At 36.3% G+C, this 19354-nt stretch overlaps 1 protein-coding gene across 1 annotated transcript; it reads right to left on the bottom strand.

The window, feature by feature from the left end:
* Positions 1 to 8631: 8631 nt before the first annotated feature.
* LOC109007998 (nicotianamine aminotransferase 1-like) lies at positions 8632 to 19102 on the bottom strand. The gene is made up of 7 exons (XM_018987918.2): positions 18569 to 19102; positions 12861 to 13200; positions 12541 to 12759; positions 11874 to 11933; positions 10748 to 10903; positions 10591 to 10684; positions 8632 to 8952 (listed from the first exon to the last, which is right to left on the bottom strand). The coding sequence occupies exons 1-7, from the start codon at positions 18835 to 18837 to the stop codon at positions 8834 to 8836; spliced, it is 1257 nt and encodes a 418-aa protein (XP_018843463.1). The 5' UTR covers positions 18838 to 19102; the 3' UTR covers positions 8632 to 8833.
* Between the last annotated feature and the right edge of the window lie 252 nt (positions 19103 to 19354).

Genomic DNA, 19354 nt, shown 5'->3' with positions numbered 1-19354 from the left:
CTACTAAGGAAGCACGGATCTTCTTCCTCCAACCGATCAAAAGTCTTTTTAAATTTTGAAGCCTTCTCCAACATAAGATAGGTGGAGTTCCACCTAGTCGGTACATCTAGGCAAACTTAGCTTTTAGATTGAATATATTCCGACCCCACACATTTATGATATGTACTCCACCTTTGAGGGGAGGATTTAACATACTTCACAACACCCCTCACCTTCGTAATAGACTCATCATATTCTTTTAACTCCTCACAAACAATTAAGTTCAAAATGTGGGCACAACATCGAACATGCAAGAATTTATGTTCCAAGATCGTGTCTTTCCTATACTTTGTTTTTTTTTTTAAAATAAGAAACAACTCCATTATTAGAACTTGCATTATCAAGTGTGAGTGCAAGTATTTTTGGTCGCTCCCAATCATGCAAACACATCTCTATGCCCTTACCAAGGGTATCATCCTTGTGATTTTCAACCAAACAAAAGGAAAGAATCATCTTGTGTAACTTCCAACCATCATCAATAAAGTGTGCTATGAGACACATATAGTTTAGGCTTTGCACGAATGTCCACGTGTCCGTGGTGAGAGAAACTCGTTGCCCTCGAAGAGCATTTCTCAACTTTTGTTTTTCTTTTAAAAACAAATTAAAGCAATCCTCGGCAACCGTCATACGGGATAGAATCCCTACCCACTTAGGGCAAACCACAAGCATAAACTTCATGAAACCCTTCCCTTCAGCATGCCTAAAGGGCAATTCATCAAGAATAATCATCTCTGCTAAGGCTTGTCGGTAAGCCTCAACACTAAATGCAATAGGCACAAGTCCCCCACTACCACTACCACTACCACTACCACTTCCTCCCTCCACCTTCCAACCTACAGTCGTCTGAGATTTATCCGTCTTCTTAAACAGACATTTCTTATATTGGTGCTCAATGTGATACTTCATGCTTTTCGTACCATTGGTCTTTGTATCACATGCATACGAAGCACCACAATAATTACATGCAGCCCTAAGTTTACTTGGATCACCTTTTGGAATTTTTGTAAAGTGATCCTAAACAAAAGACCTAACTCTACTTCTTTGTGACCCACCAACTGATTGATCACTTACATTGGGTGGGGGTGGGGGTGGATGCATGTTTGGTCTTGACTCTTGCACATCATTTGTAGAAGAGTCCATTTATAAAATAGAGTCAGGACAAACAAGACAAAAAGACAAAAGAATAAAAGAATTAGAAAACAAGCATTAATATATAGTGTTAAAGCGTTGTAAATTCATGCATCTCAACTATATAATATATATGAGCATATATATGTATGTATATAGATATATATGAGTTATATTTTTCTACAAAGTAATGCATCTCAGATTCTCAACTATATATATAATATATTATATAAAATAGATGAGCATATATAACTCATGTATATATATATGAGTTATATTTTTCTACAAATTATATGCATATCAGATTCTCAACTCATATATATATATATATATATATATATATATATATTTATATACATACATATATATGCTCATATTCATTCCAAGAAAGCCTAAAATGCAAGAGTGCCAAAAATCACACAATACTACCATTGTGCTTTGACCAACAAAAAACAATTGTGCTTCAACCAAAAAAAAAAAAAAAAAGATTTCGGAGTCCCTGACTCGTAACTCGTAAGTTTTCTGTAAATTCATTTTTTGCCACACATGACACAAGTTCACAATAAGAGTCAAGAGTCACCTAACCAAAATCGGCGTCCGGCGATAAAAACCAAAATCAACACCCAACGAGAGTCAAGACTCAACACCATCAAAATGCGCAAAGATTAAGTACCAGAGAGAGAGAGAGAGAGAACCAAAATACTTGATGGAGGGAGGCGACCGAGGGGCTGGAGGAGGGGGGGATGCGACGACTAGGGTTTTTTCGAATTGCCCAATCGCAAAATCGCCTTTCAGGGGAGAGGGGGGGCGAACTGGGGAAGTGAGGGCACTGAGGGGGGGGGGGAACTAATGTTGAAACGACGCCGTTTCAATAGACGGTTTATTAAAAAAAAATTGAGTTGAGTGAAACGACGCCATTTCACACAACTCAGTTTCAAAATCCTGCCCCTCCTGGACTTAAACGGCGCCAGGTCCTATTTTATACTAAATGGAGCTGTTTTGACTTCTTGGCAGTTGGCAGATGAGTTATACATTAATTTTAATAATAGATTAATAATTTAATACTATAGACTTATACATTAATTTTAATAATTCATTAATAATTTAATACTATAGACTTATAGTGATTAGTTATTATCAATCATGATTAATATAAGTTATAACCATATAATAGATTAATAGTATTAGTATTAGACTATTAGTATATTTTTTTTTAATACCATATTAGAGTCTATTAGTATACTAATACTATATAGACTTATAGTGTGTGTATATAATATATATATATATATTATAATGATATAGTGATACTAATACTGTATATTATATAATAATACATTAATATTATAGACTTATAGTGATTAGTTATTATCAATCATGATTAATATAAGTTATAACTATATAATAGATTAATAGTATTAGTACTAGACTATTAGTAATATAGTATAGCTATATGTTAATAATATACTAATATTAGTTATAGTGATTTAGTATAAGTTATAACTATATTACTATAACTATAACTATTAACTATTGTCTTAGTCTATATTAGACTATTACTAATATACTATTAGTATATATATAATTTTAATACCATATTAGAGTCTAGAAGTAGAGTCTAGACTATTAATATAATACTTGTATTAGTATAAATATTAATAATTTAGTATTACTATAAAATTATAAATATTACTATTAGTATAAAATTATAAATATTACTATTAGTTAATAATTACTTAATGATGAGTTAGTGATAGGATTAGTCAAATGTGATGTTTCAGTTTATGCTATGCCAAAGAGATTTTTGATTATGAATATTTTCGATCTTTCGCTCTGATATTTTTGATGAGATGTTATGACGCTACATTTTGAAAACATTATTCTGTTTCTGCATTCTGAAAGAAAATATTTTGTTCTGCATTCTGTTTTCTGTAAATGCTCATGTTTACACACTAGTATATGTCATCTGCTTACTGAGTTGTTGATAACTCACCCCTTATCTCCATATATTTTTCAGATATTTTTGATGGTTCAGCTGGAGAACAAGAGTAGAAAGTTTTAGCAGGTGTGATGATCAGAGTGGAATAAGTGTCCGAGGGTACAAGTGCTTATTTGAGAGTCGTAGTTAGTAAACCAAATTTATGTTTCAGATATTTTGATTTGATGAGTTAAGGATAATTTCGAGTTTTAGATAGTTTTTAAATTATGTTATTGAGTTTTTCTTTATTGTCCCCATGGAGGAATTTAGATATTTGGATTGATTAAATTGATTAATATTTTATTGGATTCTTCGAATTTTATAGTTGTACTATTTAAGTTGATTTGAGGTATTAAGAGTTAACTCTCCGGACCTCCGGGAACGGGGCGTTACAGTTGGTATTAGAGCCAGGTTTGAATTCTGCATACTGTAGACCTTGGAGGTTTAGATATCTGTGGGTTCATAAGATGTGGAAATTTCAATATAGGAATTGGAGGATTATAAGGATAGCCATGAAGATATTTAAGTTTGAGTTCCAAGAACCTTATGATGGATTTTGATGGGATTTGAGGTTTTAGATTTTGCTAATGTTAGGAATTGAATTTGGAACTTTGAGGTTATAGATTCTAGTGATATACGTATGTATTAAGTGATGTCAGATTTGCTTAGTTATCTGATATATATATATATATATATATATATATATATGTATATGCGTTTATATGCATATTTTATTTATCCTCTTATTTTATTCTATTTACCTGGTATTTTCGCTTTCTTTCATTTTAGAACGTTTCACCGAGTTTAGACTTTCAGGATGGCTGCTCGTCGTAGAGTTTGAACTCTTGAAGATTTGAACGAAGATGACAATGGTGGGGGTTGCACGTTCGAACAATTTAATCGAACGCATCCTCCCATATTTGATGGAAGAGGCGATGCGAACGCTGCGGAAGATTGGATACAAGACATTGAAGAAATATTTGGTGTTTTGGAGTGCACCGATTAGCAAAAAGTCAGGTTTGCAGCCTTCAAACTATCTAGAGAAGCAAAGAGATAGTGGAATTCTGAGAAAGTTATCAGGGAAACTGAGGGGACTGGGTTAATTGTTTGGGCTCAATTCAAGCAGAATTTCTTTGATCGATTTTTCCCTAAGGCTGATAGGGAAGCAAGAGCTCATGAGTTCACTAACTTGGTGCAAGGGACCATGACTGTGCGCCAGTATGTTGCAAGGTTTGCGGAATTATCACGTTTCGCCGCATACTTGATTCCTGATGAGGAGAAAAAGACTAGGAAGTTTGAGGAATGTTTGAACTACAAGATTTATGAACGTGTGATAATATTTCAGATTCAGAATTTTTCAGAATTAGTACACTGCTAGTTGAGCAGAATCTCAAGAAAGGTACTGAATTGCAAGAATAGAGAAAGAGAGCTACTCCACATGGATCCTCTAGTATGGATGAAGGGCCATGGAAGAAGAGAAATGATGGAAGCAGCTCGGGACAAAAGCAAATGCAAGTAAATCAATCGAACAGCCTCTGTAAGTTTTGTAATCGTGCACATACTAGAGAGTGCAGAAGGGAAATGGGGGCATGTTTTTGATGCGGTAAGACCGGACATCTTATCAGGGAATGCCCTTCGCAGCTGACAGACAACAAGAAGCCTAACCCACATCCAGGTTCCCAACAAGCGAATCAGGGTAATAATCAACGTAGAATGGGACCGGCCCGAGTGTTCGCACTAACATCTGAAGATGCTGAGAATGACAACAATGTGATCACAGGTACCTCACTCTATTTCTCCCTGAAATCTTTTTAATTTAGTCGAGATTAGTTATGCTTGTATGGAACTATTCTTATAAGGTAGCTTAGAATATTAAAGTTTGGTTGAGAGTAGATTTTCTAAGGATTTGAAATTTGTGAATCGAGGTTATTCAGGACTTAAGCTTGGAACTTTTGATTATACTACTTTGTTTTAAGAGTTCTCTGTTAGTTAGTTGTAAATGCGGGGTTTAGTTCTTTTCCGAGGTATGCGACTCAATGTTTTTTAGGGCTATAAGTTGATAGAGTGAGCAGCAGAAGCGTGGTTTGGTGAGTGATATGATAGTTTGAGAGTTTATTTCGTCATTTATTGAGGCTTTATATTAGGTGGAGATTTTTAAAATTTATTTTTGGATATTTAATTGTATTATTGAGGTTTATATTCTAGACTTTAAAAGGCAGTGTATGCGAATGTGTTTGGCTAGAGAAATTATGGGAGAATACGATCGACAATATGGGAGAGTTAGAATTTGAAATATTAGGTTCGACAATTGCGGAATATTAATTGGGTTTGACATTATGATTAACGAATGGGTTAGGCATGGAATTGTTGTAGCGGATAAATATTTAGGCCTTGTTTGTGGTACTAGCAAATTTCGAGAACGAAATTTTTTTTAAGGGGGGGAGAATGTAACACCCGGACCCAAAATGGGTATAGTTGGACTTTAGATTTTTATTTATTTATTTATTGGAGCTTGATGTTTTAAGTTTTTATTTTACGGACTTGAGTAGTGATTTTTTTTTATTTTTTATTTTCTGCGCACGTTTATTTATTTGTTTATTTTTTTTTCCGCATGTATCACTGTGTTTTTTTTTATTTCTCTTTCGGTCTTTATTTTTTTTTTCCGTAAGTTTGTTTTTCTCGTGCACGTCGTGCATGCTCTTGCTCAACCCATCTTCATCCGCTCGCACGTCTCCTCCTTTAGGGTTTTTCTTTCTTGTTTCATCCACCTATATATATTCTTATATATATTTGTATTCGAAGAAAGCTTCCGCCGCTGCCCTCCTTGGATGACCTCGGCCAGCCAGTTTTCCCTAAGCTTCTGCCCTCCTTGGTGAATCACTGCCATCTCCCAAACTCCTCCTCAGAACCTTTCCCAGCCACTAGGCGTCGCAGTCGAGCCAGCCCGAGAAACTTTCGGTAGTTGTTTCGTGATTTGTTTCCTTAAAAACCGTTTCCCGTTCGTCTTCACCATCAGCGGACGCAACCTGGGTTGTCCACCGCGCTTAACCAACTATCTAGACCTCACCACCGTGCCCACTGCCCAGTCACACGAAGCTGTCGCCTAGCCTCCCGTAGCCTCTACAGCAAGCATCGGACTGCTTTGTTTTGGCATCCAAAAACATAGCATTTTTCCAGCCACCTTGAGCCGCTGAAAACACCCTCCAACGAAAGCTCCTCCGCGCTATGCCCCCTCAGGAACTGCCAGGGAGGACGTCTCATCACCCCTGTCCGCCGCACGCTGCCTCTGTTTCCCCGGTAAGCTCACGCCATTTCTGGTTGGTGTCTCCGTTCTATCGGTATCTACCTCACTTTTCCCTCACCGCGTGCCTCTCTCACTCGTCTCCCTCTCTTGCTCTCGCAGCCAGTGACCAGGTGCCACCCCCTTTCGCCGTAGCCAACCACCAGCTCCACACCGTCATGCCCCACCTCTCCGTAAGTGCTTCAGCTGCACTGTGTGGAGTTTTCTTTTCCGGCGTGTATATATATATATATATATATATATGTATTTGTATGTTACGTGAACTATAGGATGTATGATTACATTTTTACCCCTTAAAGCATACCTCTAGATTTATTGTTTCGGGTGTTTAATTTTGTGAGTTTATTTTATGTACTTTGGATTTTGAAATCATGGGTTTACAACGTGAACTGCATGTGTTTTTTTTATTTTTAGACTTAGGCACATGTGAGTTGTACTTTGTTAAGTTGTTTTTTGTAAAAGACTGATATTTTTTTTAACAAAATATTTTTTTATGAAAATATTGATAAATTCTTGAAGTGATTGGTAAATGCAAAATCTTATTTTAAATCCTTTTTAAAAGAATATTTTTTTGATTTAAACAAAAGTATGATCATCTACTTATAATGATTTCGATATAGTTACGCTATTTTTAGTTTTATAATTTATAAATAAACTGGAATTTAATGTTTTAGTCGGAGTTATTATGTTGGATATTGATGAGTTAGAAAGTGATGTTGGTATATTAGGAATAATGAGAATTTAGGTTTTTGAGGAATTAAAATAGGTTATTTTAGCATTTTAGGCTTAAATATTGAGATACGTGATTAATTGGAAATTTATGAGAAGTACGTGATTATTTTATAGGTGACGATTAATTATTATCCGACGCTTTTGAGGAATTTCGAAAAAGCTAAGAAGTCCAGGTAAGCGGGGTTCCTATGCTAGACTTTGCATTTAAAATAAAATTAGCTGAGGTTATTGTTGGAAATTATACATATTTGATGTTGAAGAGAAATTTGAACTGCCTCAGTTATTTGTTCTGCATTACTCATGAGATTATGTTTAAGAATGAATTATTTTCTGTCATGACTGGTGTAGACATGAGTTTATTTCTAACATTCTGTTTCTGAACTTTGAAAAATAGAGCGAATATGAAATTTGTGCATAAATTATGTTGTGATATGATTTTTTTTTGTTCTGTTCTGAAGATTTTCTGTACTCTGATATGATCTGATGTGATTTCTGAAAACCTCTGGCATAACATTCTGTTTCTGTTTCTGTTCCGTTCTGACCTCACCATGGGTGTAAAACTATGGCCTCTGCTCGGGTTGGTACCAACGTTTCTGTTTCTGGTGCACCCACTTTGGAAACAAAGTGGTTTTCTGCGTGGTCTTTCCTATGTGCACACTCGGGGCTCCGAGAATGAATAAGGGGAAGATTCACATTCTGTTTCTGCTCGGTTAGCTACCGGGGTTTACACAACCCTACCACGGGAGTTAAACATGGTATTTGTTCTGATTTGATAAGATAAGATGTGATGTTTCAGTTTATGCTATGCCAAATGGATTTTTGATTATGAATATTTTCGATCTTTCTCTCTGATATTTTTGATGACATGTTATGACGCTACATTTTGAAAACATTATTCTGTTTCTGCATTCTGAAAGAAAATATTTTGTTCTGCATTCTGTTTTCTGTAAATGTTCATGTTTACACACTAGTATATGTTCTCTGTTTACTGAGTTGTTGATAACTTACCCATTATCTCCATATATTTTTCAGATATTTTTTATGGTTCAGCTAGAGAACAAGAGTAGAAAGTTTTAGCAGGTGTGATGATCAGAGTGGAATAAGTGCCCGAGGGTACAAGTACTTATTTGAGAGTCGTAGTTAGTAAACAAAATTTATGTTTCAGATATTTTGATTTGATGAGTTAAGGATAATCTCGAGTTTTAGAGAGTTTTTAAATTATGTTATTGAGTTTTTCTTTATCGTTCCCATGGAGGAATTTAGATATTTGGATTGATTAAATTGATTAATATTTTATTGGATTCTTCGGATTTTATAGTTGTACTATATATTTAAGTTGATTTGAGGTATTAAGAGTTAACTCTCCGGACCTTCGGGAACGGGGTGTTACACCTGAGTTGTCAAAACTTGGCTCAAAAGTGTGCAAAATACGAAGTTAACAATTAACATGTTCAAACTCCAGATTTTAGTTCATTCTATTTCCCAGCAGATACTTCATTTATTTAAAGAACAAGTAGTTCATACATACAATCAGTTTTAAAAAGTTTGGAAAATGGGCAAATAGTTTTGAGTACCACTGAAAAAAAGGATTATGAGATCCAACACGAAGCTTTTGATCAACATCCCTCAATTTTATTGCTGTGCACAAATGAATTTTATTCCTTCTTGGCATGCCTGTGATAGAAAGCTTTTATCCTTCTGAGTCCATCATCAAGCGAAGAATACTCAACGGCAGTAGAGATCCGAAGCCAATTCTTTAGTCCAACGGCAACACCTGAAGCACGTAATCATGAGCAAGCAAACCTTTCTTTTCTTTCTTCCCCCTCCCCCTTCCTCCCCAGCCCCAAGTTGAGAAATTAGGAAAGATCTCCATTTGTTGAAAAGGAAATGATCATAAAACATAATCTAAAGGATTTACATATAACAAATTAATCAAATCATCACATGTCAAATAGTCATACATCTCATAGAATTTGATGGATATTGCATCATTAATATCCGTCAATAAGAATAACAGGTTAACCACAATAGTTGAATTTTTCTTCCATAAATGATTAATAGTCCTTTGGCTCTCACGCCAATCGGTTGGATTAGCCTTCGTTTTCAAGGCAGATGGTATGGCTTAAAGATGAGAAAAGGTTACTTCCATATCATAGCCCGCTATATAGGATGGCCAAAAGGAAAAGAAATTGTTAAGCATTTTGTTTGTTGGCGAATTCCATGCATCAAAACAGGTCTTAAGATGTGTACAAGCCCTGCAATTTTTTTATTTTTTTTTTGTGCAAGTCCTGTATTATTTGAATTGCATCATTTTCTTTATTGAAGTTATCTTACGTGCGCTCATATCAAGCTTATTACCGTGATGTGTTACAATCTCACATCGACTAAGTATGAAATTAATTGGTGGTTTACAAGCCCCTAGGCACTCTTCTTTTGTAAGCCGATTTTCAAGAGTTAGTTCTACCTAGTGGGTTCATAACAAATTATATCAAAGCCACCTCACATATGCAGTCCATATTGAGACGGCTGCAATTGTGCAGCACGGGGAGTGATGCCAGCATGACAGTGTTTGTTTGGGGCTACAAAAGACCTAGCGCACAGCCAGCCGTGTGAGCGTTGGAACTGGAGTGGATGCTTGCTGTGAAGCGTGGTGGTTATTACGATCCCACATCGACTAAGTATGTGATTGGTTAGTGGTTTATAAGTCCTAGGCACCCTTCCTTTGTAAACCAGTTTTCAAGGATGAATTCTACCAAGTGAGTTCATAACATGATGTATTGGTTAGAAAACTAGGCACTTAAACCTTAAGAGGTAAGAATAAGGTCCAGCTCTTCTATTGTTGAAAATCTCATTACCACCTGTTTTAAATTCGGACATATGACTAGTCCAAAATTTTATCCAAAGGCTGAAACTTACCATGTCAATAATCCCCAGGACACTCTAAAGTGAGAGCATAAAGGGTAGGCGGCATCCATCCCTTACTTGGACCTCTCTCTCTTTCTCCCATACACACCTACTCAGCCATCATCTTTTCACTCTCGAATTATTTCCATCATCTACAACTTTTCCCACACGGCTTCTCACTTATGGATCTTTTTTCCTCATTCAACACTTCCATTGAAATTTACTTGAAGTATTAAGTAGAGTCAAGGTTCAAACTCATGACCACCCTTCTGATACTATATTACATCACTAGTCGTTCCAAAAACTTATAAATGACAGGAAGATGTGCGTTTAATAGTGTAATTTATATTCTACTTATTAAAAAATAACTTACTAAAAACTAGTTTAATTTATGTTCTAAACATATTTAATAACCATGAAGGTGCATGCCTCAAAACACCGTATTTTGAAGGAAAGCAAACAATTTTATCCATGAAAGTATGAGTGTTCGAAATTGTTGATTTCTTACCTGGCAGAACAATGACGGATTCTTCCTTGGCCAACTTCATTGAGAAGTCCACCTCATCGATAATGCCTTCAAGTACTGATAGATTTAGCTTCACCTGTTACCAAAAATAAACCATTATTTTGAAGCCGATAAGCCTCAAAGTTACTTATGCCCTTACCATTACAGACATGGACCCATCTGGTTTGTGTGGACAAGTCAGGCAAGGGATCTCTTTAACTCGATCAAATAAAAGGTCAGCAGCTTCTCTGAGTAGGTTTAGAATATTTGAAAAGAAATCCTCTTCAGTTTGCCCAAGAATTTGGGTAAGTGCCCCCTGAAAACATAGACTATTTCGTAATACTTTTACAATAGAACATGGTAAGGAAAGTAAGGATATAAGATGGTCTATGATTACATCCTTCATTATATGATGCTCCATTTCTATTATAACACAATGCATAGAAGTACATGCCCGTTGAAGAAGTAAGCCAAGAGAATATAAGATCCATGAAAAAAAGAAAGTAGCAACTTTAAAAGGCCATTGTCATCATTTTGATGATAAAGTTCAAGAATTAGTGAATACAGCAATTGGAACTAGAACTTACAACTTGTTATAGGTAACTCCCACATGAAATTTAGTAGTAGCAACTCCAATAGGCCGTTGCAAGTAATGTTAGGTACAAGCCCCAAATACATAGGCTCATACAAGCCCTTTGTAAAAAAGTGTGTCCCACTAATAAAGAATAGTTTTTTTATATTTTTTTAAGATGGGGTTTTGATTTTCTTCATTATTGTAAATGTATTTATTCAATTTTTTTTTTTAATTTAAGAAGCTCTGCAATGATTCTAAATAGAAAAATGATACATAGAAAGATATATATGTATAGTTTTTCAATCAAAAATTAAAAAAAAAAAATGTAATTTACGAAGTAATTTAACAATAGAATTGATTAAATGAAAGAAGGTCTACTTTTTTACAAAGGCTTGCGCGGGGCTTGTCTATTTGAGACTTGTACAAATCATTTCTATATTTCTTATATGTAGACATTTTCTATATTGGAATAAACAATCAACACTTCATATCTAAAAACTAAAACTTAAAACCTGTATTGCTTGGTGTATTTTAGAAATTTAGGATGTTAGTAAACACCAAGATATTCTTCTTGTTTCATGCATTAATTCACACCATTTGTATGTACATTCACTTAAACTTCGCAAAAAACAAAGTTATAAGAGGTACTGCATTCTTTTCTCTTTAAATTTTTTCTTTAAACAACATTAAAAAATAGACTTAGACTAGGCACCTGCATGAATGTTGGGGGATCTGTGGTGATGTCAAGATAGCTCTGGATGCTGTCCACTAACTGGAGAGAAGAAAACACAGAATAAGTTTATCATGCAAAATGCTTGTTGCTAAAGAACAAATGTCTGTCATAAAGACAAGTAGCTTGAGGAAAAAACATTAATCAAAGCAAGCAAGTAATAAGTTTCACATTCTATAAGTAACTTAAGCTACTATCTTTTTTTATAAGTAATAACAAGTAACTTAAGCTACTATCAAAATTCGAAGGTGGTGAATCTATATTTAGTCCAAATACTTTGGGTTTCTCTGACATTGGGCCAATGTGCTTACAGGTTTTATGAGCTTCTTTACCGATCCAAAAATAAAACAAATACTTTGTTTTTGAATTTCTGTGTATATCAGCTTTTGCACATCTAGAATGATTACACGAGAAATTTATGAGTGTTTATTCAAGGGAAAAGGGTAATTTCATCCCCAAGGTACAACCTGCAGGGAAGGAACTCACCTACATTTTTTGCCTGCAAGAATGCATTGAAGAATCACCACTTGAAAGAAGTAATCAATTACAATGCATAATCTGGTTAAAGCCTATGCTACTCAACTACAGTAGCAACAATATTCTATGCAGGTCAAATCACCAATGGTATTGATATAGATAAAGCACCAACCCCTTGTTTTTGAAAGATGCCACCAGGGTCAGTTGTCACTATCCAACCAAGTCTCCATCCAGGAACAATCCATCTCTTTGATAAAGACCCAAGTGTCAGTACTGGTACAACTGATCCAAACACTCCCATTGGCACAAATGGATTATTCCCAAAAGCTAGATGCGCATAAACTTCATCTGAAATAACGAAAATACCAAGTTTTCTAGCAGTCTCTGCAATCTAAGTAAACAAAAGCACAGTAATTGCAAATTTTAGTTAAAAAGAGCAATCGAATCTTGAAAAGAATGCATATAACTTCATATATATGAATATTGAACGACCTTTTTCAAATGTTGATAGGTGAAGACATTTCCACATGGATTACTAGGGTTGATGATAACCATAGCCACTGTGTTCTCATCCGCAAGAGCTACAACAGAATCAAGATCAACCTCCCAACCTCTTTCAGGTATAAGATCGAAGTGGCGAGCTTCAAGGTTACTACAACCCGCACGAGCTTCATATTGTGGGTAACCTGGTCTAGGAAGTAGAATGTTGGCACCAGGACGTGCAAGGACAGATAATACGATTTCTATTGCTTGGGTGCAACCAATTGTGAGATACACGTCGTCTGGTGCTAAATGGTATGGAAGATCTTTAGAAAGATGTTCTGCAACAGCCCTATGATGAATTGAAGCAAAATTGTCAATCTCATTGCACTATTCTTGTATTTGCCAATATAAGAACTCACTTTCAGAGTTTTAACAAAATTGTTATATCATTTATACCTGACTGTGATATGTTGTTTATGACACAAATTTCTGATACTACTTACCTCCTCACTAGTTAAAACTTGATTTCAAACTCTAGCCTCTGTGAAAATTAGGAATGTTAATTATGATCTATATGTCTGTTTGATGTTATAAATGTGAACATACACCACTAATATGTCATCTTCACATACTAAATAAAACCAAAGCTATATAACATTAAAAATTTATGCTGCCATTTGTTTTTTTGTTGCTAAATAAAAGTAATGTGAAGTTAAAAATGAAGTTTTAACTTGAGACGAGAATGTTATAATTTTAGTTATACCTAAAGCAAGCGGGTTTATACCTAAAGCAAGCGGGTTTGAACATACACAGTGTAAGGTATGATTTATGGCTTCAAACATTTATGGATTAGAGGTATGAGTAATGCTAGATACAAGCCCCAAAGGTACTAGCCTTTTGTAAAATTGTGGACCCCATTAAGAAAAAGTGAGTTTTCACACTTTTTCATGGTGAGGTCCACTCTTTTATAAAGGGCTTGTGCGAGGCTTGTGCATTTGGCTTGTATATATCATTTCTCTAGGGGTATTAGTCTTTTTACTCCAGGGAATAGGATTTAGGGCCTTCAAGACTTTCAAGGTTTAGATTCTTTTAGAATTTTTCTTTCAAGGGTTTAGATTTTTTTTCTTTTTTGATTTTAGGAAAATATGCTTAAAAAACTTCATTATTAAAGAATGCAAAAGGCATAGCCTAAGTATAAACAGAGCACATGAGGGAACACCTAACCAGAATGAAGTGACAAGAAAGTCATGAAATCTCAGCCCATTAAAATCAATGGAAGTTGCCCAAAGGAACAAAGTACTGAAAAAGAAACCTTTAACTTCCTCCATCGTCCACTCATGATCCTCAAGTTTCTATTATTCATGTCCCTCCAATGCACCACACTAGATAGATAGGGACCATCTTCCACACTGCACAAAATTGAACCTACAATCCAAGCATTCAATAGAAATAAGAACATTATAAATTTCTCAACCTCTGACAAACACATGTTGTGGCTTGTTAATTCATCTTCTCCATAACCCTACGCAACTAATTAGCAAGGACTTTAGCAATTATCTTGTATGCCTTGCACAATTTAATATCCAATCAAAGGTACCCCAGAGAGGAAATTCCTTAGCCGGCTATTAATGCTGCTGGCGGCTTCATCCCTAGCAAGACCAGAGGAGGTACAAGCACCTCCCAACACCTCCCCATCATCCCTCACCTCAGGACCATAGCGGAGGCCAAGGGAGAAAGCCTCAGGAGACGCCGCCACTGAGCCAGCCCCAATCCTAGAGGCCATACCCAAATCTTCCACTAGGTGAACAACATCAGTGTAAGTGAGTTCAACATCCCCCAGACTGACATCCTCATTCGCGAGACTGCCCAAAGGAACACCCTCCTCTAGGGGAGAGGATCATCCCCAATGGAAGGGAAAAGGAGAGGGGATAGAAACCTTGCCGCCGCCAATCCCCAGGTCAAGTGGAGGAGTCTCTCCCCCGGAGACAGTGGTGTGCAAAGAGTGGAGAGTTGAACTTTTGCCCTCACTCTCTTCTTCAAGTTCTTCTATAATAGGAGCGTTCTGCCCTAGGCACCACGATTGCCTAGGACACCATCTTCACCGCCCTGAGTTCCTTCATGGGCCACCCGATCGGCAAGGCTCAATGAAAAGGCAGTGTCCATATCCACATTGACCTCGCTGCTTTCCTTTGGCAAATCAAAAGTTTCAAATGTGGGGAATTATAATGTCAGACTAGACATAGAATGAAGTTGTTGAGAAGGAAGACCAAAATCAAAAGCGGTCGCTAGGTCAGAAAGGGCTTGACCCATCAAGGCTTCAAGGTCGTTAAGACTTGGAGAAGGCACGCGTGTTGGCAAACGACTGGGGGTAGAAAGCAGGGTGCCCTAAGGTTGGTTAGCCGTGGGGGAGGCGCCAACACCCGTGCCCACAGCCCCCCCTTCCTTCGTCGCAGAAGAAGGCGTATCTGTAGTAGCATCGCGAGAGCGCTTCCGCAAGACCTTTGGAGTAAACTTAGAGGAAGGCTTCATTGGGGGAGATGGCACCATGACCTTGGTTAGGAAAATGCGACCCTTGACCGTTGGTTTTTAATCCGAAAGCTACAAATGTTGTCTGGAGAGCTCCTCCAAGAATAAAAAGCCAAGAACTTTCAGACAGTTAAATCTGGGTATTCTTCCGAGCGGGTTCCAAAACCAAACAAAACACAATACAATACAAGAACAAAGAAGAACCCGCCACGCGTGAGAATGAAGCTGCGTAGGGGCTAGCCGCAGAAGATCAAGAACGTTGCGTACTGGGCAATAGAAAGGAAATCGCAAACCGTGGGTTTGGGAACAAACAAGAAGAGCAACCTTTTCAGCGAACCTTTCTTCATCGACGTAGCCACGGTGAGGGAGTTCCCGGAGTATTGAGTCTAGAATCCTGTAGGTGTTGCGTAAATTTGCAAAGTCCCTAGCAGTAAGGATGGAACGCCACCCAAAACCTTCGAAGCATGGGACATCTTTAACAGAGGAAGACTCTGGGATAGAAGGGGTTTGGGATGTGTTTCGTTGGGCCATGAGGATGATGAAGGAGCAGAAAGAAAGGAAAAATGAGAGAGTGAAGAAGCAGAGGGAAAGGAAATGATGAGAGAGGTCAAGAAGTCGAAATAGTGGGGTCTCAAGAACGTAAAGAAGATAGGAAGAATTCGGGAAGAAGATGAAAAATGAGAAGGAGTAGGTGATGGCTGCAAATCATCATTACTTGACTAAATGACGTGGCTGAACGAGAACGTGGCGACGGTTACTGGGCAACGTACGCACGTTTCTCAAGTTTGAAATTCTCGCCTCTTGGTAAGTGAAAACGACGAGCAAAGTAATTAATAGGCTAGTGGAGTAGTCCATAGGTCTAAAACCCCCAGCGGGGTAGTCCGTAGGTCTAAACCCTCAGTGGGGTAGTCTAGGGATCTCAAACCCCTTGTTTGAGCGAAGCGAGATGTTTATACGTCAAAAGCAAACTAAACAAATCCCTCATTGGTGAATTCCCCACGCTTACATGCGAGAGAAATTAGCAAGATAACTAGAGGAGTTAATATTGGCCTAGCCCAAACTAAGGGCCCAAGGCCCATCATCCATAAAGGATAACTACTCAAAGTAGCCGCATGGATCGAACGGAGGCCCTAGCCACCCTATTTATTAGGGCAGATAAACCCTCATGTTATGGATATAGATAACGTGGTGATTAGATAATTCTGATACGTCAGGGATACACCTTATAATGGCTAAACCTTATGCAAAGTTGATCAATTTATGATCCTCATCCAACATTCTCCACGCCTATATATAGGAGCAACATGTAACCCTCTAATCATCTGATTAAACACTCTTGAGTTATTATCCTTCATTTATTGTTGACTTAGGCATCAGAGGTATTACAGGCACGCCGTGCCGCCTATGTAACGACTTGCAAGTTAACGATCATGACCGGTGGTGGGACACCTCCTTTACATTTACAAATAGACAACACACGTACACATACATACATATATAAATATATGCTTGTTCATATATATCACATTTTCCTCTAAGGTTTAATTGGAATTTGCAGCTCACCACCCATTTCCTAGCCTCAGTAGAAGCTAAGAAATATTCATTGTGCAATCTCCTTCTTCAAACAACAATTTTTAAAGTGGCTCAGTGAACATGGTTGCGTATAAAATTTCTTCCAAAGCCTTATAACCATTCACTAGATTTTTTTATAATAATAATAATAAGGAAAATACAATTGTCTCCCAAACTATTTTTTCTGTCATCTAAATTACTAAAACAGTCACTGGAAACCTAAGTTGTAAGCTTGTAATTTGCCCTCCCATTAATATCTAACTGTTACAATTGATTACAAAAAATAGAGAAAATTTGGACAACAATCCCGTGTTTTATCTTATTTTGAGATTTGGCACTTGTGCATTTTTTTTTTTTTTTCTTTGGGTTACACGTTGTGTGACAAGTTTTGAATTAGTCACCTCCATTACAAATTTCATCCACATTAGTTAACGAAAGCAGCGTGGGGGTAAGCGTCAAACTATTTTTTTTCTTATTTTCAAAAATACCTCCACTGCTGCAAATCTGTTTTTATTTTTTTATTGTCTTTTTCTGTTTTTTTCATGTTGTGTTTCACTTTTGTATTTTAATTTTGGTTTTTGAAAAAATAAATAGATTGATATTGGCAGGCTTACAAAGTGGCAATACTCTCCTGTTAACTAAAGCGAACGGAATTTGAGACGGATGGTCCTAATTTGCTTAGACATAAATCCTAACAAAAATTAGAAATGATATTTGCAATCGAGCATTCTGCATATTTTTTCAAAAAAGAAATATAAATCTATAACATATATAAAAAAAAAATTAATCTCTTAATAAAAAATTTTCTCAAAAAGCATTCTGCATATTTTTTCAAAAAAAATTATAAATCTATAACATATATAAAAAAAAAAAAAAAAAAAAAAATTAATCTCTTAATAAAAAATTTTCTCAAAAAGCAGATACTACACATTTCATGACTGTATTTAGCCATATCCAAAAAACAAATTGCAGAAATATAAAATCTCAAATAGAAAATAGAGTAAAGCAAGGAGATTATTGTCCAAATTTTCAAAAAAATAGTAGCGCCGAAGAAAGTAACGATTTGGAAAATCATATAAAAAAAAAATGAGTCATAGCCTGAGAGCTAGGGATAAAAAAATTAAAAAAAATTGAAAAACAAAACGTTAGTAGTATTTATTTGCATGCATTGCAATGACATCTAGAATTGGAATCTTTCTGCACAAAAAAAATTCACAGTAAAGTGGAGCAAGTAGAAACACCTTATCAGAAGACAACCGAGCAATGCTTGTCTTTTGTGTAGACGCCACATCATACAATACAAAGGCCAAAAGCCTGCGGACTTTGGACATCATAAACTATATTTATTTTTATTTCTTTTTTATTTTATTCATTATTTTTTTTATCATCCATTATCATTTGATAAGAAAAAAAAAAAACTTTATAGACTTTTTCAGCTGAAAATTTGTATATTTTACTTATACATATTGACCGGTTACGCAAGTAAACCGCGGATTTTGAAAACAGTCTTGATTCCCAATTTCAAGGGGAGGGAGGAGCTTCGAGTACGACTTGGAACTAAAGCGTACTGACAAATTTGCAGGATAAATCATTGAAACAGGGAGGATTTTGAAGCATACCTCCTAGCCTGAGCTACACCGAAGGAGGGAGGGTAGCAGTTGAACTTGAAGGACCGAACAGCATCAGCAATGTCGTCAGCGAATGAAGGGGACGTCTGGTAACTCGGAAACATTGTGGGATCAGCACGGCCAAGAGGAATGGTGGGCCGATTGTCGTCCTTATTGCGATTTTCCATCAGCTGGTTCAGAACACCTCGAACGGAAATGGAGGAAGCGTTTAACTCTGGGTTCCCGTTGAAACCCCACTTCCGTGCTCCGTCGGTGTCCATGCCTTGGTCAAAGCAACGAGGTTGGGTTTACACAGTGAAGTATTGAGCCCTTGAATATAGAACTCTCATTCAAGAGACGGGTGACAGAGCAAAGAGGATTTTGTACCGTCTATTTTGTCACTTTCTTTGTAATGTCTATTTTGTCACTTGCATGTGACTTTGAGCACTAGACGGACATAAAAATGGTATATGGAAAATCACAATTGAACTCGTCCGCTCGATTTGATGGGTTCAGCTCTTCTGCTCGAACAACGATGCTTTCGCCCTTTTAATGGATGGAAGACACGTGAAAGACCAGTTTTCTCATGTATTTCTTGCGCTTCACGCTACAAAATGGAGTTACTTTTATTATGCATTTATTTAAATAGTAAAATGAAATAGAATTTAATAATTTTATATAAAATATTATTAAAATATTATTTTTTTATATTATTATTATTATTTTAAAATTTTAAATATTTAAATTATTTATTATATTTTATATAAAAATTTAAAAAAATTATTAAAATAAAATAGA

The sequence above is a fragment of the Juglans regia genome, chromosome 10 (assembly GCF_001411555.2).
Source record: "Juglans regia cultivar Chandler chromosome 10, Walnut 2.0, whole genome shotgun sequence".
Lineage (NCBI taxonomy): Eukaryota > Viridiplantae > Streptophyta > Magnoliopsida > Fagales > Juglandaceae > Juglans > Juglans regia.
This window is presented reverse-complemented; position numbering and strand designations above follow the sequence as displayed.

Coding starts and splice junctions, on each gene's coding strand:
- LOC109007998 (XM_018987918.2), bottom strand. CDS start 18,837: ATGGACACCGACGGAGCACGGAAGTGGGGTTTCAACGGGAACCCAGAG. Junction 12,760..12,860: donor CCTATCAACATTTGAAAAAG/GTCGTTCAATAT, acceptor TTGTTTACTTAG/ATTGCAGAGACTGCTAGAAA. Junction 11,934..12,540: donor GCATCTTTCAAAAACAAGGG/GTTGGTGCTTTA, acceptor TCTTCTCTCCAG/TTAGTGGACAGCATCCAGAG.